The following is a 25,119-nucleotide window of genomic DNA, read 5'->3' as shown; positions in this document are numbered from 1 at the left end:
CATCTCTGTATTCTCAAATAACATTTAAAACCAATACCTTATCAGAGTAGTAATTATGATCTACAAATTATATCATTTTACACTTCTCTGAACCACGTTGCTTGCTGTCTTATAATGTATCTATTAATTTTATGTATTTTAATGTCTTGAGTTTTACTTCCCAAGCCCTGCTGTAAATGGAGACTACTAGTTGGGAATTCTTGATTAAATGTAAAAAACAATACTATAATAAATTGTGCTAAATAGCCACACACATGAGTGCATGCATCAATAACTCCAACTCTTTGAAGAAGTTTTATTTGTGAACAGGTGCAAGACTCACTTCTGTTTTCAATAAAGTATCCGTTTCTGTTGGCTAAATGTGTAAGTATACTCAGCAAATTTAGTTTCAGTGCATAAAAAACACATTTGATCAAAACATCAACAAAAACTGCTGTTAAAAAAGGGATAATTAGTAGGGTTTATAAATATTGCATGATAACTATAAGAATAAATCAGAGGAGGTTAGAAAAGATTGAGAAGAGAGACTGGAAAAGCAGTTTACCAGGGAATAATGGAATGACAAATTCCAGAAGAATTCCAGTTTTCACTTGGAAGTGTTTGCATACATACTTTTATACCTCAGCAGATTTCAAAGAAGTTTTCCTTAGGTAGATAGCAATTGTTGGTGGTGTAATAAGAAATAAACAGACAACTGATAATATGTTTTTTAGAAGTATAATGAGGTGGAACATTTAAAAAAAAATCCCTACAATGTACTGAGTCAGAAGTACTGGGGGAGCAAATGGCTGTAATTGAAGAAATTATTGTTTTAAGCCTGGACACAGAATCTGAATTGCCTAGACATAGTAAGGCCTTATTAAGTTTAATTGTGCTGGCTGCCAAAAAAGCAATTACTAGTAATTGGAAACTGAACTGTAAATGAACTGTATTTGAAGTATTAAATATTGTAAATAGATAAAATAACTAGAGGATGGATCTTTAGAAAATAGAAGGAGAAAATTATATAGAAATAAATGGAAGTTGTAGGAACAATACATGCAGAATAACATTCAGGAAGATGAAGAGGGAATTTTATGGAAACGCAGGAACTGAGTGATGTATGTAATGCTGGACCAAAAGATAGTTGTTATAAAGAAAGAAAATGGGTTAGGTATAACGTGTGTAAGTGGAAGAATGCTAATCATTATCTTCTTTCGGCTGTTCCCGTTAGGGGTCGCCACAGCAGATCACTTGTTTCCATTTCTTCCTGTCCTCTGCATCTTGCTCTGTCGCACCAACCACCTGCATGTCCCCTCTCACCACATCCATTGGCCATGTCTTCCGCCTCTTCTCCTCCTTCGGCCAACAGTAGCCTAATTTCCACCAGCACCCTGTAGGCTACCAGCACTGGTGGCGGTCGTTGTTAACCTGGGCCTCGACCGATCTGGTATAAAAATGTTTCTTGGTGCCTGCATGAAATGTTTTGGCGAAGTTTTATGCCAGGTGCCCTTCCTGACGCAACCCTCCCCATTTATCCGGGCTTGGGACTGGCACAAAGAAATGCACTGGCTTGTGCATCCCCAGTGGCTGGGTTAAGTGAAAGAATGCTAATATGGTTATATATGGTTTATTTTCTTTTCTGTTAATGTATGTGTGCCTGTGCCTTAAAGGTGCTTCAAAAAAAGATCAGAACCATTCTGATATAGGCAGTAGCACTAATAGGCAGCTATGAAGTGTGAACTATAGAACTATAAAACATGCAGAAAAGTTTTTTCCCTCAAAGACAATACCCAGTAGAAATCAAAACTTAAGTTATAACAACACCAGTAGTTTTCATATGCAGAGGACAATAGCAAAACATACAAGATAACATTAAATGTATACATTAAAGTTATAAACCATTCTGTAATCATAATTTATTTTGTTCCTTTTAATTCATATTACTTGTTTTCTTTAGGACATGGAAATTTCTCCAGGTGAATTGCAGTATGTCCTGAATAATATTTTGAGAAAACGTAAGTATTGAAGCATCCTTACTAGAAACACTAATGATTTTTAACAAAAATGAAAATTTTGTACATTGGTAGGCTTTTCCATCTCAACCAGATCAAATCACTGTTGCATATGTTCACAGCTGTTCTCTTTTTAGGTCAAAATATGATAGGTTCCATCAATTTCTGTGTCCATTTTTGGCATTACAGTGGAGTATGTAAGTGTCAGTGCATAGTACACTGATCACTGACAGGTGCTATCAAGTTAATGTGTGGATTGTGTGAATACAGGAAGTAACTACCCAACATCTATAATAACTGAAGGTACTGGTTTGCATCTCCAGGATGAGTCTCTACTACTTTTTCATTCAAGCCAATAGTCCACATTTATATGTAGTGCTGGCGGTTACTGACTAGAATGTCTAGCATTAGGGATTTCATTGTGTTGATTTCTTTCTTCAGAATTATCATAAAGAAATGATAAGAAATAGCTGCTTAGGCTATACTACCATGCAGCCAACTGCTTAGGCTATACTACGATGCGCCCAGTTGCTTAGGCTATACTACAATGCACCCAGCTGCTTAGGCTATACTACCATGTGCCCAATTACTTAGGCTACACTACCATGCACCCAGCTGCTTAGGCTATACTACCATGCACCCAGCTGCTTAGGCTATACTACCATGCACCCAGCTGCTTAGGCTATACTGTCATGCGCCCAGCTGCTTAGGCTATACTACCATGTGCCCAGCTGCTTATGCTGTACTACCATGTGCCCAGCTGCTTAGTTTATACTACCATGCACCCAGCTGCTTAGGCTATACTACCATGCACCTAGCTGCTTAGGCTATACTACCATGCACCCAGCTGCTTAAGATATACTGCCATGCGCCCAGCTGCTTAGGCTATACTACCATGCACCCAGCTGCTTAGACTATACTACCATGTGCCCAACTACTTAGGCTATACTACCATGCACCCAGCTGCTTAGGCTATACTACCATGCACCCAGCTGCTTAGACTATACTACCATGTGTCCAACTACTTAGGCTATACTACCATGCACCCAGCTGCTTAGGCTATGCTACCATGCACCCATCTGCTTAAACTATACTACCATGCGCCCAGCTGCTTAGGCTATATTGCCATGTGCCCAGCTGCTTAGGCTGTACTGCCATATGCCCAGCTGCTTAGGCTGTACTACCATGCGCATAAACTGGCTTAAGAACAATGTAGTCAAGTGTCAAACTTACTGTAGAGTAAGAAGGATACAAGATGGAAAACTAGTTACTATAAAGATGGTTTATTGATACAAGGTATCCCCTTCCATTCGTTAGTGAAAACTTCAAGAGGTAACATCCAGTAGGGATGCCATATATGAACCATATATATCAGCTAGACCAATGGATAATCCTGATAAATTGACAAATGTCAGCAGCATACCTCTCAAGTGTCCAGATTTTTACCTCAGATTTTTGGTCTATCTCTTATAAAATTGTAGTTTTCTAGCAAATCATTGTCAAATCATTGAGGATTCAAGTTAGAATATGACAAACATTTGAGTTTCAGGCTTCATACCCTTCAGAAAATTCATGCTAATTCAAAACCTGTTCTTCTATTAACTTGCTAAGTTTGTAAGAGCAATATTTAAAAACTGTCCCTATTTTTGTCCTTTGCCCCCCCCCCCCCTTGTTCTTGGCTTTTTCCAGATTTATTGATGTAACAGGATGAGAGGTATGGTCAGCAGTAAAGATGGCAGCAAACATTTGGCTATGGTCAGATATTGTATAGGTACTAATACTACTAAGAATTTAATATGTAATAACTGGTATATTTTGAACAGTCTTTCTTAATATGTTGGGGGTAGAAGCTGACATGGTTTTTAATAGAAAGGTAAAAATCTGAAAAATAATTTGATTCAGAGTAGCAGAGATCCAATATTCAAAGCCCTTTAGTTAGTACTTGACCACTTAAAGGTATGTTAATATGTGGCAGTTTTTCATAATGCATACATGTTAATAGTGGAAAGTCTCAAAATGTTGGGGGACATATACTAACAGTCATGGGCACTTTTAACTGTTTTTCAAAAATGTAATCTGTGCAGCCCTTTACAAAACCTGCCCAGTTTTTTATGTGGGAAAGGCCACATAACATTTCCAAGTCAGAGTGTATGATTACTTCTATGCATTTGGCTCTAATAGTAGGAATAACATGCTTAACTGACAATCCAAGGTTTGCATTACTTTTAAAAGTCATAAAGGCTCCTGAGGGGCAGATGTGTGCCTCACTGACCATGCCCTCAGAAACCCTGGCATCCTTGACCTTCTTTTTCTTGATAAGTCAAATAGTGCAGCCATGATTAGAGCACAAGATCTCAACCAACATCAGGAAATAAAGCTAACTAGAAGGATAGGTTCATCACCCATCACCCATCACCCTCCCTTGCTCTGAAATAGGTTCCCCTTACAGGTTACGCAATACAATTCCCTGTCATCCTGCAAACACAGCTTAGATTACTGGATGGGTACCCTTAAATTTACTGCAAGATTTACAGGCATTGCCCACTTTGAAAGGGGTGGTAAAGACTAAGGGTGGTTATTGGCAAGGCACATATGGAATCTCATCAAATTGCCTTAGATATCCTATGATCCTGTGATCCTATAATAATTTTTGGTTACTGATTTTGTTATGCCTGATACCTGTTGTGGCATTGTGGTGCATGAATTAGAAGATAAGGGATATCTTTGTTGTGGCATTGTGGTGCATGAATTAGAAGATAAGGGGTATCTTTGTTGTGGCATTGTGGTGCATGAATTAGAAGATAAGGGGTATCTTTGTTGTGGCATTGTGGTTCATGAATTAGAAGATAAGGGGTATCCTTGTTGTGGCATTGTGGTGCATGAATTAGAAGATAAGGGTTATCTTTGTTGTGGCATTGTTGTGCATGAATTAGAAGATAAGGGGTATCTTTGTTGTGGCATTGTTGTGCATGAATTAGAAGATAAGGGGTATCTATGTTGTGGCATTGTGGTGCATGAATTAGAAGATAAGGGGTATCTTTGTTGTGGCATTGTGGTGCAGGAATTAGAAGATAAGGGGTATCTTTGTTGTGGTACTGTGGTGCATGAAGGGTATCTTTGTTGTGGCATTGTGGTGCATGAATTAGAAGATAAGGGGTATCTTTGCTGTGGCATTGTGGTGCATGAATTAGAAGATAAGGGGTATCTTTGTTGTGGCATTGTGGTGCAGGAATTAGAAGATAAGGGGTATCTTTTTTGTGGCATTGTGGTGCATGAATTAGAAGATAAGGGGTATCTTTGCTGTGGCATTGGGGTGCATGAATTAGAAGATAAGGGGTATCTTTGTTGTGGCATTGGGGTGCATGAATTAGAAGATAAGGGGTATCTTTGTTGTGGCACTGTGGTGCATGAATTAGAAGATAAGGGGTATCTTTGTTGTGGCATTGTGGTGCATGAATTAGAAGATAAGGGGTATCTTTGTTGTAGCATTGTGGTGCATGAATTAGAAGATAAGGGGTATCTTTGTTGTGGCATTGTTGTGCATGAATTAGAAGATAAGGGGTATCTTTATTGTGGCATTGTGGTGCATGAATTAGAAGATAAGGGGTATCTTTGCTGTGGCATTGTGGTGCATGAATTAGAAGATAAGGGGTATCTTTGTTGTGGTATTGTGGTGCATGAAGGGTATCTTTGTTGTGGCATTCTGGTGCATGAAGGGCATCTTTGTTGTGGCATTGTGGTGCATGAATTAGAAGATAAGGGGTATCTTTGTTGTGGCATTGTGGTGCATGAAGGGTATCTTTGTTGTGGCATTGTAGTGCATGAATTAGAAGATAAGGGGTATCTTTGTTGTGGCATTGTGGTGCATGAATTAGAAGATAAGCTGTATCTTTGTTGTGGCATTGTGGTGCATGAATTAGAAGATAAGGGGTATCTTTGTTGTGGCATTGTGGTGCATGAATTAGAAGATAAGGGGTATCTTTGTTGTGGCATTGTGGTGCATGAATTAGAAGATAAGGGGTATCTTTGTTGTGGCATTGTGGTGCATGAATTAGAAGATAAGGGGTATCTTTGTTGTGGCATTGTGGTGCATAAATTAGAAGATAAGGGGTATCTTTGTTGTGGCATTGTGGTGCATGAATTAGAAGATAAGGGGTATCTTTGTTGTGGCATTGTGGTGCATGAATTAGAAAATAAGGGTATCTTTGTTGTGGCATTGTGGTGCATGAATTAGAAGATAAGGGGTATCTTTGTTGTGGCATTGTTGTGCATGAATTAGAAGATAAGGGGTATCTTTGTTGTGGCATTGTGGTGCATGAATTAGAAGATACAGGGTATCTTTGTTGTGGCATTGTGATGCATGAATTAGAAGATAAGGGGTATCTTTGTTGTGGCATTGTGGTGCATGAATTAGAAGATAAGGGGTATCTTTGTTGTGGCATTGTGGTGCATGAATTAGAAGATAAGGGGTATCTTTGTTGTGGCATTGTGATGCATGAATTAAAGATAAAGGGTATCTTTGTTGAGGCATTGTGGTGCATGAATTAGAAGATAAGGGGTATCTTTGTTGTGGCATTGTGGTGCATGAATTAGAAGATAAGGGGTATCTTTGTTGTGGCATTGCGGTGCAGGAATTAAAAGATAAGGGGTATCTTTGTTGTGGCATTGTGGTGCATGAATTAGAAGATAAGGGGTATCTTTGTTGTGGCATTGTGGTGCATGAATTAGAAGATAAGGGGTATCTTTGTTGTGGCATTGTGGTGCATGAATTAGTAGATAAGGGGTATCTTTGTTGTGGCATTGTGGTGCATGAATTAGAAGATAAGGGGTATCTTTGTTGTGGCATTGTGGTGCATGAATTAGAATATAAGGGGTATCTTTGTTGTGGCATTGTGGTGCATGAATTAGAAGATAAGGGTATCTTTGTTGTGGCATTGTGGTGCATGAATTAGAAGATAAGGGGTATCTTTGTTGTGGCATTGTGGTGCATGAATTAGAAGATAAGGGGTATCTTTGTTGTGGCACTGTGGTGCATGAAGGGTATCTTTGTTGTGGCATTGTTGTGCATGAATTAGAAGATAAGGGGTATCTTTGTTGTGGCATTGTTGTGCATGAATTAGAAGATAAGGGGTATCTTTGTTGTGGCATTGTGGTGCATGAATTAGAAGATAAGGGGTATCTTTGTTGTGGCATTGTGGTGCATGAATTAGAAGATAAGGGGTATCTTTGTTGTGGCATTGTGGTGCATGAATTAGAAGATAAGGGGTATCTTTGTTGTGGCATTGTGGTGCATGAATTAGAAGATAAGGGGTATCTTTGTTGTGGCATTGTGGTGCATGAATTAGTAGATAAGGGGTATCTTTGTTGTGGCATTGTGGTGCATGAATTATTAGATAAGGGGTATCTTTGTTGTGGCATTGTGGTGCATGAATTAGAAGATTAGGGGTATCTTTGTTGTGGCATTGTGGTGCATGAATTAGAAGATAAGGGGTGTCTTTGACAGGTTCAGATTGATACAGCTTTTCTACTTGGTATTAACAGAATGATTAATCTCAAAGTTGCACTAACAGGAAATATAAATATGAGCTTGATAAAGTGTTTTTCCTTCAATTGTTAGAAAAAAACTACTATTGACTGTGCTTTGTAAATACTCACATATAAGCCATGAAAACTCAAAAATAAACTTTAAAAAAGTTTGGTTCAAGAAATTCAGAAAATCACACAATGAGTTGGCATCTCCAATTCAAATAAAATGTCAGTGAAGAATCTATAGCATGCTGTCTGTTTTGTTTAATAAACAGATTCAGATATTAAAACAATGTTTTTCTCCAATACCAAAGGACTAGGTTGGCATAAATGGAGATGCAGGCAGTTCCTATTGCCACACCGTTACTTTGATGGTAGTATTCCCCTCTCAACATTTCATATTTATTATTACAATATAAATTATATTGCTTGTTCAAATATTAAAATATCTTTATCTGCTAAATTTGTATGGTGCTTAAGCATTTCTCTAAACCAGCAACCCAGTGTGGGAGATAACAGAAGATAGGTCTGTGACATCAAAGGTAAGTAGAACAGCCTCTGGTTGAATACTACAGCTTTACACAAAGTTAAAAAGTGTCCTCAGCCCTTTAAAATGTGTTTACTCCTAGTAATAAGCTATTTTAGCTTAAAATTAATATATCTACATAGGAATTCAGTCTTTGAGCCTGCTATAGCTACAGTTCGCCTCTAAGATGGGTTATCTGCCTGTTTGTGAACCTTAGGAAGTCCAAAAATCATGAGGATGACAGGTATTTTTGTTTTTAAGTCTTTAAATAAAGAAATGTCACTACAACCTTGAAACAATAAGTCATTGAACCATAAATCATTTTGTCAGTATTCTACACAGATATCATTAATTGTAAAAGCATCATAGTGCATGAGGCCATTGAGGAGAGTTAACATTTTCCAAACATAATCCAAAATCTTATTGGAACCAAATAGGTTTTTGTGGAAATAGCAGAACTTTAACTTTTAAATACATGGGGATATTAGTCATGTGATCAACTCTTGACGTGCGATTTGGCTGTTTAAACAGTGATTTACACAGTCATTAATTGTTCTGGTGATGTCTATTTATAAAGTATGCAAGTGGTAAACAAAATAAAGTGTTAATGTATTTTGACTTTCTGATGTGTCACTCTGGTAGGTCAGTGTTCATAGGTTCATAGGTGTGTACTAGGCTAATGGCCCTGGAGCATTTACAAGCCTAGCCCATAGCAGTGCCCTGGCATTGTGCTGTCCGACGTTAGTTCCCAGTGCCTCTGTTGAGTAGACCCACTGGAGTGATACCCCGGGGTGAACTTTCTATTTCCTATCCACTCATCAAGATTTTTCTTGAAGAGGGCCAGTGAGGTACTCTGCTTGACATGTATGGGAAGTCTGTTTCAGAGCATGGGCGATCTCTGGGTTTTGAACCTGCCCCTCCAGCATGTTCTGTTGATTTGTCAGTTATTAGCTGTTTGATTTAACTCTGCTGTGATTTATACTTGTATGGTTATATATCTAGTGTATTTGTTTAATATTGGCAGTTTTGCAACATGTTTTGCCAGTGAGCACATTTGTGAAATACTCTGGGTAATTAACTACATTTTCAGTGAATGTACCCTAATTACTACAAGTGCAGTGTTTCAGCATTAGTATATCTTAATATTAGATATCACATCATTTATTTTATCCTGAATTTGGTTGGTACAAGCTATCTTTGACCTACTTCACTCCACAAAAGGGTATGATTTGGACCACACACCTACCCAGTTAACAAATAAGGAAAGCAGTAACCCTGACACTAGTGAAAGGAGCTATTTTTCAAAATATTATACTACATTAAGTAGTAGTAAAACTGATCAAAAATCACCTTGAAGAAATATTTCATTCCAGAGCTGAATCCAGTATGTAAGAAGACCTTTTAAATGATATGCACCCCATGCCTCGTTGCTAGACATATTTTCTTCCCATTTGTGGATAACATTGCTTTTTACTATCCAACTGGATAAAAATCAATAAATCATAAAAATTCCTGACTAAAATTAAAACAACATATACATTAAAACTATGTGCTACATGAGTGTCGTTGGATAGATAGTCTGCTGCCTGCAGAGTTTCAGCACTGTTTGTGGTTTGGTTATTTTCAATGTATACAGATAAATAAAATGGGACTGGGGTGATAATAGCCACAGCACATGTGTAATACTAATTATATCAAAGTTGCATAAACAGTATTGCTGCAGTGTAGTCAAACAAGGTACAGTAAACTTACAAACTCATAAAAACTATAAATATATTTATTATGTAATAAGATAGTAATATATAGACATTTCTGAAAATGTAAAATCATATACAGTCAAAGATGGTGGCCTGTGGGTTTACAGGAAACAGAGACTGCTGGAGTCAACAGCTGTTCTCAGCAGATTGTTAAGTGGGCAGGCAGGCATAGTCTATATCTGCTGATCTAAGCAGCACTGAGCCCTAGATAGACTTTATTCAAATTAACATGCAACTACTAAAGGAAAACATTATTTAAATGGCTCAAAGGAGAGACTGGCAGCCCTTTCTCTGGAATCAGTTTCTTATAGACTCCTCTGTAAAGGTCTACGTCTAGCCTTTCATGCTATGAAAGATCCAACCCTATTTAACCTTTTTCTTCATAGAGCTAACTGTACATCAAATACTCAGTTAAAGGAACTAAACTTTCACCAGCAGATAAATAAGACATGTTGGCATAATAGATTTATATCCCAACTTATCCCTCATTTCTGGAACAACCTTTCACTACATGTCAAACAGAGTAGCACCCTTGATACCTTAAAGATAAACGTAGGTAAATGGATACAGAGCCTCAAATTAGCCCCAGTCTATTTTCTATTACCTTCTTAGAGGCTAGAGGAAATTTTGAATAGGATTTTTTTGGCTAAGCTTGAAATGATCTACAGACTGTTTCCCTAGTGCTTACCTATGAAGCTATGAACCTATGAAAAGTTATAGCTCACACACACTATTATATTTCAAGTGTAACAAACAAAACTACCACCCGTGTTCTGCAATACTTATATATATATATATATATATATTGAAAATGGTAAACTAAAAAATCCCTCACCATAAATAGAAATGTTTAAGTAGCAGCAACATATTTGGAAGTAGGTAAGCAGAGCAGCAACATAAAATAAATGACCCCATACACTTTAGTTTAGTTCTGAACATTCTAAAGGAGTCAGTGAAACAACAAAATGCTTGCCATTCAGACTTATCGAGTTGGAGTAAAAGTGATAAATGTTTTATTGATTTAGTGATTTTGATTCAATCTGTGATACAGCCACAGTTTTGGATTGTCTCTCATGTCATCTGTGATGATAGGAGGTGTTGCCAGCTATGTCAGGAGAAGTAGAGCAGTGGATGTGTAACATATGCCAGCACAGCTAGTTGGAACTTAGTAAAAAGTATATGTTATTTGAATATCAAACTGATTTGCGCAGATGCTTGTGCTGAACATGTATTTATAAAGTTGCTTGTGTTAAAAATGCATCAATAGTGTGCCCTGATGGAAAGAAAAGAAATGTACATGCAGTAGTGTAACTGGTTAAATATATTATAACAGAGGATACTGGAAGAGAAGAGGTTAATCTCAGTCCCAGCTAACTTTGAAAAATAGCTGAAATTAAATTAGCCATAAAGATTGCATCTTACAGTTCCAGTTGCAGCCAGAGATAAAATATCTGCGAAAACAAGTATTAGGAAACCTTCTTTATTATCTCTAGCAGGGAGCTAATTGCTACTCTGGAAGAGTAGATGTTTGAAATTGTTTTTATGATATCCAGCAGCTACAGCAGATCTGAGCAATGCTCTGTTTGTGTGTATGGTAAAACATAGGTGCTAAAATCCTGGCAGTTTCTAATGTTGGTGATAGTGTGGGAAACAGTCAGATGTCGAGATGTGATGTCATTCTGTAAGCTATCCCAGAAATAATATTTAGATGTTATATTGAGAAGTTTCTCAAATCAGACTGGGCAGTCACTTTCTTGGAAATTGACATAGAAGGATTCCTCACCTACTTCATCTTGCCTTGATTTAGTAAATGAACCAGGGAATAGTAACTCCAGATTTGTCAGGAAAATATAGTGAGACTAGTTAAGTACTGTTTTTATGTATTAGTGCAAATCTATTTGCTGGACATCATAAAAACAATTTCAAACATCTACTAGCAATTAGCTCCCCTCCTAAAGATAATAAGAAGGTTTGGTAAAGAAGGTTTTACTTGATTTTTATATCTGGCTGCTGGCAAAACTGTAACTGTAAATCTTATCTTTTAATTTAATTAATTTCAGCTTTTTTTCCAAAGTTAGCTGGGACTGAGATTACTCTCTTCTCTATCCTCTGTTACAATATAATATATTTAACCAGTTACACTACTGTATATTTCTTTTTCTTTCCATCAGGGGGCACTGTTGATGCATTTTTAACACAAACTTTTTTTATATACACATGTACAGCACAAGCATCTGCGCAAATCAGTTTGATATTCAAATAACATACTTTTTACTAAGTTCCAATTTTAATATTTCTTGTGGTTGAAACTCTGGTGTTTACTGTAAACAGATATTTAGTATTTTCATGTTCTTTTATTATTTATTATTAAATATATTTTAAACTTCCCTTTGTGGCTGGTCCTTTCAGATAATATTTAAGTTTAAAAGTATTTTCGTATATTTATTTGGTGATAACTGTGGCCACTCCTGAAAGCCTGGCTCTTTGGTCAACATTACCATTTGTATAGTATAGTCGGATACCCTTTTAAGAGCCTTATAGTAACTGACTGGTGGCAGTGAATCTACCTTATAGTTTAGGCAAAGATGGTAGAGTGGGTAATCTGTGCCAGCCTTTCCCAGGTGTGTGTGTGTGTGTGTGTGTGCGTGCGTGTGTGTGTGTGTGTGTGTGTGTGTGTGTGTGTGTGTGTGTGTGTGTGTATGTGTGTAAACTAAATCTCAAAGAGTGTGTGTGTCAGCTATTTGGAGCAGGAACATGAAGTACTGGTTTCACAGAGAGCATGCTGGCGGACCTGGCTTAGACACTTAGATAAGGACTTAACCCTACAGCTGTGCCAGTGGGGAGCCTTAATGGGGACCTGGAGAGAGACAGAGAGAGGAACACAGACCCGGGATGAGTGGGTTCCCTGCTGATACAGTTTACTGGTAATTTATAAGTAGGTAATGTTAGCATTGTATTCCCTCACAGTATAATATAGTTAATAAGGATAATATAAACTGAAAAAATAAAGGTGGTGAGAGTCCTTTCTGACAATTTTAGTTTGAATAGTGGGACCAGGCAGTTATGTCCCCTTTCCTCCCTCTAATTTGCTATATACTTGGAACATTTAGTTAAAAAGATAAGGTACTTGCAAATTCAGATATAAATGCTGTGGTTACCCAGAAAGATCATTGTTTGTGGATGACATTATCTCGTAGTTGACAACTCCTGAATCTGACATTAGAATGTTGTAAGATATTTTAAGACAGTTGGAAGTATTTTCAGGGTATAAAATAAATGAAGGTAAAACAAAAGCTATAACAGTAAATTATGTAACTGCACATGAATTATTTCAGCAGTACCCATATTATCGGGACATGAAAAGATGGAGTATTTAGGCATATGGATTAAAAAGGACTGTTGTGGCAGTTAAGTATATATGGGGAGAGACCAAGAAGAAAATTATTAAAGAAGTAAGATAATGGAAATGAATTGCAATGGAAATGTCTGGACAGTCTGATACAGGCAGTGAAAATCATTTATTTTATTTTATTCTATTATTTAGCATTTGTTTCCTGGGAATGTCCAGAGGGGCAACATTGCCCATTTTTAGTGCAGGCCTCAGAAGAAAAGCTCCAACAAAAAATGGATACTCTTACTATGACGTAATTAAGAATAATGTTAATAATTATTAGTTTTGCAATAAATGTAAGTTGAAAGAGAGCATTCTTAATACATGGTTTAATACAAAAAAGAGAGAAAAAAAATAATAGCACCGGTGAGTCAAAGTACTAAGATAACACATGTGAAACATGGCTTAAAATGGTAGAATGGTCCCAGGAGACTAGGGCAAGTTTAGTGTATTAAAAGTGCTGTCTAGTGAAGTACAGACGTTTACATTTGACATATCACTACTCTTTTTTAAATGAAAGAAGTTACTGTACTGATGGTGCATCTGTAGGATATTATAAGTAATTAAGTGATGGCCTTTAGCCAGGAGATATAGTAGCTGTTAGCCCAGAGAAAGGCCGTTTTTTGTAGCAGGTAATGTCAATGATAATGTGATAATGCCTTTTATACTTGTGGTCTGTACAGGGGAAGACACAAACTGTCATAGTGTAGGTTGTTGAGGCTGTAATATGAATTCGCTACACTTAGTAATAGATCTACCAGGATGGATGGGGGGTGATGAGACTGTGATTTCAATCTGCAATGCTTACTAATAGGATTGACTCACATGAGGTAAGTGTAAAGGATAAACTATAGGCAAAAACTTTAACTGGTAGTGGAGAGAATGGCAGGAATAGACTTGTGACCTGAGAGGGAGTATCTCCAAGATTATGCTTATAATACAGAGTAATGTAGGACACATGGATAATACACACGGAATATGTAGCACAGTAAGTTGTGTATGGGTGATAGATCACTTAGGAGAAGTTCAGTGATTAAGGCTAAGCATGGGCACATGGAATGACTAAGATGAATGGTTCAGATTAGCTTATTTGTCATGGGAACCCATATCAAAAGCTTTAGACAAATATAGGAATATTGCAGTAGAGATACAGGATGCATTTCAGTTCTGGTTGATGGTGTTAATTGAGCAAATGCAATGATAGTACTGCGATAGTGGTTGAAAACATGTTGGGTGGGGGAAAGAAGGTTGTCATGTACAGTGTGTTTAAGGTGCTGAAAATAAATATATTATATTGTGATTTTTGAGAGACAGGCCTATAGTCTGAAAGGTCTGAGGAATTTCATCCTTTGTGCAGTAGAATGATATAAGATTTTTTTCCAGAGAGAAGGGACAAATGATTCTTGAATGGATCTGTTAACAAATATATAGATGGGGAAGGTTACTGCATTGGCTGTGATTTTTAGGTATTCTAAAGGTAACTTGTCAGTAGCTAGTCTGGTAAGTTTTAGTTTACAAATGTGTTTTTTTGATGATGGAGATGGATACATAACTGAATTACAAAGAAGTGGAGGCTGTACTGCATTAGGTGATTTCAGTGTATGTGGAATTAGTGTTAGAACTGAACATACAGGTTATAGTATTAATGATGTGGGAGTTGAATAGTAGTGCTTTGGTTTCTGGGGGACTGTTGGGGCAAGGCTTGTATTGTTGTGCCTTACCTGAGTGCAGGAGTTTTTTAATGAAGCCCCATACCTTTTAGGATTGTTATTTTTTTATGTTAAAGGTTATAGTAGTAATTTGTTTTGTCAATCCTAATACTTTGTTGATGTTATTGTGGAGTACTCTAAAGTTTGTTGCCATATTTTCCAAGCTTTGTCCCAGTTGTTCATACATTTCTTAGTATCAGGTGCTAACCAGAGGGCAGAGATGTGTCTTATTCATTTTTTTGGGAGGAGCAGGTTGGAGCTAGACTACTCAGTAATAGTATTAAACTGGGTGACTGCATTACCCAGTGGAAATTATCTAAGAGTGCTCTAGGTAAATGATTTCAGGAAATCTATTAATGCATCTAGTTTGAAAGAGGGTAGATTTCTGGATTCTAAGAAGTAATACTGCCTGAGTTTATTAGGGTTGCACCTAATAGCAAAGATAAGAAGGTGATCACTGAGACTGTCAGGCAATGTGCTTGATGTTGATGATGTAACAGCATATCTAAGCAAGGTAGATGGCTTCTTTGGGCTTACTTTATCTGGCTGGGGAGCTGATGAGTTGTATGAAACCATAAAGATTACTTGATGCTTTGGGGGAGTTGGTGGTAAAAAAACAACCAGTCAATGTTTGCATCACTTTGTATAATAGTCTCATATGGAATGTTTGTGGTTAACCAGGACAGAATATGTTCCAGTGTAGAGGAGTTTTCACGAGGAAGGATGTACAAGTAAATTTTTCAAAATTTTTTTGTTCATTAAGTATGAAGAAAGAGATGGGTATTTCAGCACTGTTGAAGACCGGAATATCATGGGTGTATTCAGACAGTTGGAGGGTGCTAGAGTACAGTTTAGCTCTGCCACCCCTTTTTTGGTTTTCTGACTAATTGGGGGATGCTGTAGACCAGAGAATGATTTCATAATCATGAATGTGTGGTTGTAACTGGATTTCAGAGATGCCCTCAGTATCTGGGGAGTGGAAAGCTAACCAGGCATTAAATTCTGTGATTTTTTGGTATTTTTTTCTGATATTAAGTTGAAGAACCTTAAAGAATGGTTTGCCTACAGATAGGTTGTCATGATTAAATGAAGCTGGTGGATGAGTTAGTGTTGTTACAGGCATGTGTGAATGGGCTTAGATTGGGGTGTACATCACCACAAAGCTGAACTGAGATGGGTGAGAGTTTGTATGGACATAAATACTTGACTTTTAACGTGGGTTTTATACTGATATTTGAGTTGAGAGGTTATGGGTTTTATATGGAGAGGTTCAATCAAGTGCATATAGTATGTATTAAAAAGACTAGATGATTTGGTGGGGTGATTGGTGGAATAAAATGGTGAATGATAGAAATCGGAGATAGCTAAAGATATTTGGTAAGATGAGATATGGGTGAGAGGGGAAAGATACACGAAAGAATGCGTACAAAATCAGAGGGAGATGGAAACTGTTATACACAGTAATGGCTGGCTAGTTAGAATGAAGCTCTAGATGTAAACATGATAAAGAGTAAAAGAAGGTGGAAGTCAGAGACAATTAAATCATAAGTGTGATTATGGAGAAGGAGATGGTTATATGGAGGAGAGAGATTAATAGGGCATGGTGGGAGGAGTTACACATGGGGTACATAAAAGAAGAGGGACAGTTCTAATTTTAGGGTGAGTACTAGTTTGAGTCTTGTGATTGGTGATATAGTGAGAGGATAGAGTTCTTGACATAGGATGGTGAAAGTGTAAGATAACTTGGCTTGCGGGTGTCAAAAGTGTTGTTTGAACAGTATAAGAGTAAATGTGTAAGAAGTGTGGATGAGGAAGGGATGGGTGGGAATTGGGGAGCTAGAGTAGACGAGTGAAGTGAGCCAGAGCAGAGTGAGGGTGAGAGGAGCAGGGCCCAACCTGCAAAGGGAAAATCGCAGAGACTACTCAAAAAGAAAGTATTTGGGATTTTTAAATGTATTTAAGCCTGTTAGGTGAGTTTATGGTGCAGAAGAACTTTTGATTTCTTTTAAAATATACTTATGACTTTTAGTAATACATAGCGAGGTTGTTAGGTTTATTCTGTGAACAGTTCCTTTGGTACTGTACATCAGTTAGGTATTCCTTTATCAGTCCAAAGAAAAGTTGTGAATTCTAATCAATAAGGTAATGAGGGACTTTATTTGGGAGGAGGAAAGGGCAAGACTAAAGTGGGATAAACTCATTCTTCCTATTGGACAGAGTGGTTTAGCACTACTGATCTGAAGTGATACTTTAAAATTACACAGCTGAGACTTTTACATACAGCAGAAGTGGATGAGTATACATCAAAGTGGAAAAAGATGGTGGAGCAAGCTGGAAGTGAGAAGAATGCAGAGAAATTATGGTCTTGGAAGCAAGCCCTTAAAGAGAATTGAAATAGCTATACAGAATATAATATACCCAAACTGGCTGATAACAGTAAAAGACTAAACTAGTAAGGGAGCGGAAAAAGGAGAGTTTGCCAAAAGGAATAAGGACAACTAAGGACAGAGGCATAACTAGCTATTCTGGTACCTGGTGCCACCTCCTGATCTGGTTCTCTCCCCAAATATTTAGTTAAGGACCAAAAAAAAGCTCTTCAGAAAAATGTATGTTCCCTAACATTTTGCACCTGGGGTGCTGTCCCCTTTGCCCCAAGTTATGCATGTGACTAAGGGTACAAAAAACAGGCAAGAGACGGTAGGAAGTAACAAAAAAGAGCCAAACTACTGGGAGCAAGGAAGGGGAAAGCAGTTTACTGGGAAGGAAAATGCCAAGCAGGAGTGTGACCTGCGAGTTAAAATATGCCTTCCATATCAGGGACTGTTCATAATATATATATATATATATATATATATATATATATATATATATATATATACGCAGAGAGAGATGATGGGGGGTGGGCGTTACCAAGTGAAAGACAAGCTCTGATAGGATTTTTAATGGAAGCAAGACCAGAAATTGCATTTAAGAAATGGATCATTAGTAAGGTATATAATCTTCTTCTTCAGGCTTTTTCCTGGTTAGGGGTCGTCACAGCGGATCACCTGTCCACTCATGATTGGCAATGGAGTTTTATGGTGTTGAGTTGCAAGCCTGGCACCCAACCTTCCACAGAAGGCACACACATGCACGCACTCACACCTAGGGCCAATTTAGAGTGTCCAATTCACCTACAGCATGTCTTAGAGCAACAGAGTACAAAAAAGCAAGGGAAGAAATTTGTAAGGCCCCTTGGAAATCTATGAAGTCAGCAAATCTATGATATTTGCATGTAAATGTTTACACAGGTACTTGTTTACTCCAAGTAGGGTTCAGGAGATTTTCTCTCAAGGACAGAACAGTTGTTCTGCTCTGGTATGCTTTTAATTCAATGTAGAACAGAAGCTGCTATTAAAAAAAATTAGTAGGGGATATAAAATATTGCATGATAACTATAGGAATCAATCAGAGGAGGTTGCAAAAGATTGGGAAGGGCGACAGGATAAGAAATTCACAAACAATGGGAGGACATATATATGGCTTCCAAATATGCAACAAATTCTGGAAGATTTAGGATTTTTACTTGGAAGTGTTTGCATAGTTATGTTTATGCCCAAAGCAGACTCCAAAAAATTTCCTCAGGTAGATGGCAAATGTTGGAGATGTGATGGGGAAGAAGGAGGTAACTAGGAACATATGTTTTGGGGTAATGAGTTGGCAAACTTTAATATTTCCCTGCAGAGTGCTCTTGTCAGAAATATTTGGTGAACAAATGGATGTGAGTACCAACCATACTAGAAGTAGTGAATATAGTAACAAAGATCAAAAAACTGGAAGTGGTGTTTTTAGAAAAGGGTAGGAGCAAATTATGTAGAAATAAATGTGGAATTTGGGAACAATACATGCCAATTAATGTTTTAGCGGAGGAATGAGGTTTAAGGGATGCAGGAATTGAATGAGCTATGTAATGTCCAAATGATAATGACTGTATATGTGATGTATGTTTGCAACTGAAAATATATCAATATGGTTTGTTTTCATTTATATAAATGTATGCTTGCCTATGTCATAAGTAACAATTCAATAAAGATGTTTCTTGTTTAATAAAAAAAAGCACAGGCAAATGGAGATATAGGGAACTGGATGCAGGACTACAGGGTGAATGCTTTAGCAGATCATAACCTCCGTCCTCGGTGCTAAACTGACAGACTTTCATATATAATGTGTTAATGCTGAAAAGAGTCCATTTTACCTGCAGATCAGAAATGTTTTCCAATAGTAACATCGAAATAAGTAAAAACATTTTGAGTAATGTATTGTCATGTTAAAACTGTTTTGCTTTGTGTTTCAGAAAAAGATATTCAGTTCAAGGATCTGAGCATCTGGTCATGTAAAAGCATTGTCTCGTTGATGGATGTATCCTTTTACTTTGTACATGGGTATTCAGCAAAATCTTGGATAATGTGAAGCATCAGTTTTGAATTACTATTCATCGTTGTGATGTTACTATCTGCTGCAATACATTTCTTGCCAAATCTTTTCAAAATGAATGGATGATACTTCTAAATTCTCGTTTTTAGAAAATCTTAAAATGTCTTGCATTTTGCCACAGTATACCTTTATGCAGAGATTTACAGGACTACAAATCCTTTTCACTGAAATCTTTCTTACTATTTATTTATAATACATTGAAAGCATCAGCACTGCACATTTCAACATTTCTGATGTTTGAAGTAAAACACAATGCAGATTTTACTATTGTATTGATATTTATCATGTTAATGGTAATCATTATTATTGGCATTAACAACTGTTAAAGTCATTAACATGACAAGTATCAGTGCAACAATAAGATCTGCATTGTGTTTTACTTCAAACCATATCATATTTCTAATTATTTGTAACCAGATTTTATTCTTCATATCTATGCTGTGAGAACAAACCAGTAAACAGCACAAACATCACAGGTCATTTATTCTGACTAAAGCTCTTGTTTTAGGGACTCTGTCAACTACTTCACTAATTTCTAACATTTTATATAATCATCGTTTAAATCTGTTTTATGCATCTGTAGCCACCTGTGTAGCCTTCATCTGAACAGAAAAGGGATCTTAGCCTGGGGAGAAGGAAACCACCAGAGTCTAGACAAAAGGTAACAGTAGATCTAGGGTAAAAAAGCAAATGACGGCATTGAGATGGACTGTCCTACAGGGAAGGCAAGGTTAGTAAAAATGGGGTTTCAGCACTACTGTCTAAATGAGATTAAGAAAATTTCTTAAGGGGGGCTTGAACAGGTGCAAAGTGGAATTTAACATCTGCGGTGCAAGGGTGGAATATAGGTGAAAAAATACTTTCCCTAGAGATCATGTACCTAAGAAACAAAATGTGTGAGCCTCACAAAATGACATAAAATGAAAAACAAAATATCTATGCAGCTCAGAAGAAATAAATCCAAGTCAAAGGAGAATCAGAACCTGGAATAGTGCAAACAAAGTGGGAGGTTGCTGTCACAGGAATCAAGGGTAGGCAACGCAGATTCCTTGCAAATTGTCAACTCCTGTTACAACTAAACAGAAAATGTGAAGCTAGTTTCACTGATTTGCAGGTATTGTTGATAAAGGGATATTTGATGAAGTGAGATTATAGAGGAATGAGAGTAAGGAGGTTTCTCCTTATCCCCAAGGCTGTAGAGTCTCGCAAGTAGTGAGTGTCTTTAGTGATATGAGGGTATGGGGGATGCATGGGGGACTTTCCCTTGTAAAAATGAAGTTTCATATTTTTGTTATACTTCACGATGTATAAGGTTGGCTGTGTTTTCCCCCCAGTGGAAGTAATTTCTATGAATGTTGACTTGGTTTGCCCCCCCACCCCCAGTGGAACTAGTTTCTGTGAATGTGTTGTGATATTTGGCCTCATATCTCTTAGCAGATGAGAGAAGATATCAGATATGGTGCACAGCACAATGGAGTAGGGAACATCAGCCAACAATCAATTATAGGTAGTATAAGAACAGTAAATAACAGTAAAATAGTGGATATTAGAATGGAGAATAGAATGGAGGACACACACATCTCTTACCTGATATGAAAATGATTTTTTTCTTACTCTGTGAAGCTTACTGCACTTTGTTGTCCAGCTGGTTAGTTTATTTAATGACCAAGAGAGGAAAACTCTAAGATGTACAGGTGTACTGGAATACACTGCAAAAATCAAAATTTGCAACACGGACAGCTGAATGTGCATGCTCTGAGCATAGCCTTAGAGCATGCAAACAATAAACACATTTTTGCATTGAATCAAACCCACACTGGACCCCCACACCTCCCTATTAATTATATATACTAACTCTGAGATTGCACAATCCCTGGGGAAGGGACATATTGCTGAACCCTGGAGATTATTGATTTCACACACCTGTCACCCATCTGTTTATTAAGGACACCAGAACTTATCAGAGATTTGGGATGTATGACTAGACTTAAAAAGACCCTAGTGGTCGTTAACCTAGAACACACCTATGAACCTAAGTAGCACAGAAGCTTGTTTCACACAAAAAGGCACTGCACAATGGCAGTGTAAAAGGCTGTAAAGCCTGCATTCATATCTAACCAAAACATCTGGAGTGACTGAGACCCACGCTTCAGCAAATGTAGTCAGCTTATCCTCTTCATCCATGGAAAGCTGATTTGTTTTCTGAGAGTATTGAGTAAATGGTCACAAATCCATTCAGTGTTGTCAAATGCCAGTTTTTAAAAACAATTGGAAGATACTTCCAGCAACCCACACAGACAGGTGACAATGTTTGGTTCATTGCTTCAGATGATAGTGTTAATACTGCCCAAAAAGACTGAAAACAACTGAAACATCTTAATTCCACTGTTAGCACAGGCTCTTCAAACACTGATTTTTTTACAGTTATTTACCTTGTTATACTATACTAACATACTCATATTACTGCCTTGTGCTGACCAATTTAATGAGTTCATTGTATAAATCGTATCTGAAAAATAAACCAATCTTCTCTCCTGCACTGGGTCTTGATGATAATCAGCATAAAATCCAACTTTGCCATTCTCAGAAAATTTAGCAATTACTCCCCCATTTTAAACACTTTACATAGCATTTCCATATCTGGGCCTACATATTTCATAATAAATAATTGTTTCGGCATGTTCTGCTCCCACTTCAAAACATAAATTTGAAAATAGCCATGCATTCAGTAGTCTAGCTTTAAGAAAGTTTACAGTTTTGATATAAATGTTCACAAATATGCAACATTTGGCTCCATTTGCTTTGTTACAAATGATTCATAATAAATAATGCATAACAAACATAAACAAGATAACTGGATGGGTATCCACAAATCTATTCCAAGACTGACAAGTAAGACCCTCTTGTAGGAAGAAATGCTCATCAGTATATACAACAACACAATTAACTCAGTCTAAATTTCAGTCATAAAAACATCTACAGTCCTACAAAGTTCCTGTCACTGCTTGACCAATTACTTTTCTATAGAAAAGCATTTCTTCACTGAAATCTGCCTCCTTGCAGTAATCCTCAAAGCAAGCTATTTGGAGTTTCCCAGTAATATTCACTTACGAATGCAAGCAGATAAATGTTTTTGGTTAAATCAGACTGTATCTTTAAAGCCTTTATTCAAATTGCACGCTCTTAATAGGTATTGAATTTTGTGTGTGTGTGTGTGTGTGTGTGTGTGTGTGTGTGTGTGTGTGTGTGTTCATGCGTGTATGGGTCTCATTTCATTGAATGAAATTACGTTTCAACGAGCCCTAATTTCACGATCCCTTATTCCCAAAAATGCATTTATTCGAAAATGCACTTTCATGAATAACCACGCAACCAAAAAAAACACAAAAAGAATAAAATACATGGCAACGCTAACCGCATGTATGCAGGCAGGCAAGCCCTACTGCACCCCCCACACCCCCGCTACTTATATATTCTCACTCTGAGATCACACTATAGTGGGGAAAAGGGAATATTCCCTTATCCACAGTGTGCCGTGATCTGAACGGGTCGAGGTAGACCCATGTGTATATATATATATATATATATATATATATATATATATATATATATATACATGGGTGTGTGTGTGTGTGTGTGTATGATTGTTTTATTATAGTTGTTTTTTTGGTCTGAAGAAGCACTTGAGGTATGAAAGCACTTATTTCTTATTAAATTTGTGAGTTTTAACTGTCGTGTTGGTCAATTATTTTGCTTCTTTCATTTTTGCTTGTTTTATTTGACTATCCTTTATCCTCAGTAGCCTTTCTTACTTTGAATATAACTAGCTGAACAGAATATTTACAACTTGATTTGGTGCTGTGTATTAGATGCATTTTAAAATCAACTGCCTTTTCTTGTGGCTGCTGGTGTATAGCATTGTTTGATAAGGGAACTGTTTTAAGTTTCCTTAAAGCCTTAGTGGCACCATTGTCTTATACATAGTAATGTAGCCAGCAGAAAAATATGTTCTCTAAATGAATGAGGCTTCTTCTGTTGTGCTTTTCTTAGTGACAGTAGGTAGGGAACATTCACTGTACATTCAGAAAGAGTAACAGTTTTGTTAAAAAACAAATTAATACTTGCCACTTGATTTTTCTACACATTTTCTTATAAAAGAATCAAGTTTATTAGTCAAATGTGGATGTATTATTTGCAGGGCTTCTGTAATCCATTTCCCAGAGTATCTCAAATTAAACACTGTGGCTTAAGCTTGTCTGACGTGTCTGCAAATTCAAAATCAAACCTTAACCAGCACTCATAATGTGTTCAGACTAAATACGTATGTCTTTTAGCAAACCAAGCAGGCTCCTTGTCATCAGAGCCCTCATCACCACATGTACTTTTACATTTTCACCACATAAATCATCTATTTTTTCTCACACTTCTAATTATTTCTTACCACTTTTTCTGTAATACTGTACCTGTGCTGAGGTATTCAACTTCTTCTGAAACATTTCTTTTTCATTATCATGATGTTTGTGTTTTTGCCCAAATGGACTTCTTAGTCCCCTCATTTTTGCCACATCTCTTCTCTTCACCCTGTGCATACATTTTTTTTTATTTTTAATTTAATTTTTTTTTTAATCTTTTTAATTTTTAAAATTGTGTTACAGTTAGGTCCAATAACAGCTAATAGGTCAGTTGTACAGTTCAGCAGCTCATTATTTCTTAAATGTTATCAAGTGTAATATCACTTCTACCAGCAGCAGTACCAATCCTATTCTGGTATTATTAGAAAGATATTATCTATCCATCCACATATTAACTGTGCAAGATAAGTGAGAGCATCAGTGCACTGGTTTGCTGGCACGTAGATTCAGATGTTTGCAAACAAGAAGCTGATAAAACGTGACTATTTTAACTTCACAATTACTGCCAACATGGATCCTCATGCCTACTTCATTTATAATGACAAAAGCTTGTGAGTAGCCAGTACCAGTAAAGAGGTCTGTAGGGAAAAAGCTTAACTGCCATTTTAAGAAGACGAATGCTGTGTAGGAGAGAACCAATGGCTTAATAAATATAAGCATAGTAATAGTGTCTGTGTACAGCAAATATACCACATAATATACTGAAACAAAATAGTATCCCAGAATGCAGACAGTTTACATCCACATAATTAATATAACCAAAGTGAGCATACAAATGAAGATAAATTATTAATGCTTTTAGATATCTACACTACAACTCTGATAAATTTTCCACAAGGCAGAATGCGAAAAAAAAAATGTAATTACTGCCATCTTACCCCTTTCAGAAGCCAGTGTTAGCATGGAAGAATGAATTCCACAAACTGGTCTGACAGCACAGAAATTTAAGGCTTAACTCTATTAACAAGCTGTTTTCCATAGTCCATGGTATGATTCTCTTAGCCTCCATTTGCCTACTGTGTGACTCTGAGCAAGTCACTTAATTAGGCAGCACTCACAGGCTAAGTCTAAAAAGATGCACATGGATTGATGCTGTACACCAGCTAACAACTACAAATACATGAAAAGCAAAAGAAGTTATTATCCCAGCAGCAGCAAAATATGCTAACTTAGTCTATTCAATGGCATCTCCAGTATGAAAACTGTGCAGGTGTCCTTTGTCATTCTGGAAAACATATAGCTTCTGCTGCTATGTTGTGAAAAATGCAAACATACGTAATCAGATGTGATAAATTGCAGTCTCAGCTACCAAACTACTCTCAAAGATGGTA

General features: G+C 37.0%; 1 protein-coding gene across 1 annotated transcript in view; it reads left to right on the top strand.

Moving 5' to 3' along the window:
• Positions 1-25,119, top strand: part of CAPN9 (calpain 9) — a 626,364-nt gene that overhangs the window by 471,910 nt on the left and 129,335 nt on the right. The window contains exons 14-15 of the mRNA XM_044076034.1: positions 1,940-1,997; positions 19,237-19,301. Of these exons, the coding sequence (XP_043931969.1) occupies positions 1,940-1,997; positions 19,237-19,301 (123 nt within the window). The remainder of the gene's footprint in view (positions 1-1,939; positions 1,998-19,236; positions 19,302-25,119) is intronic.

This window comes from Protopterus annectens, chromosome 1.part1 (genome assembly GCF_019279795.1).
Source record: "Protopterus annectens isolate FY-2018-M chromosome 1.part1, PAN1.0, whole genome shotgun sequence".
NCBI lineage: Eukaryota > Metazoa > Chordata > Ceratodontiformes > Protopteridae > Protopterus > Protopterus annectens.
Note: the sequence above shows the minus strand (reverse complement) of the source record. Positions and strands in the feature narration are given on the sequence as shown.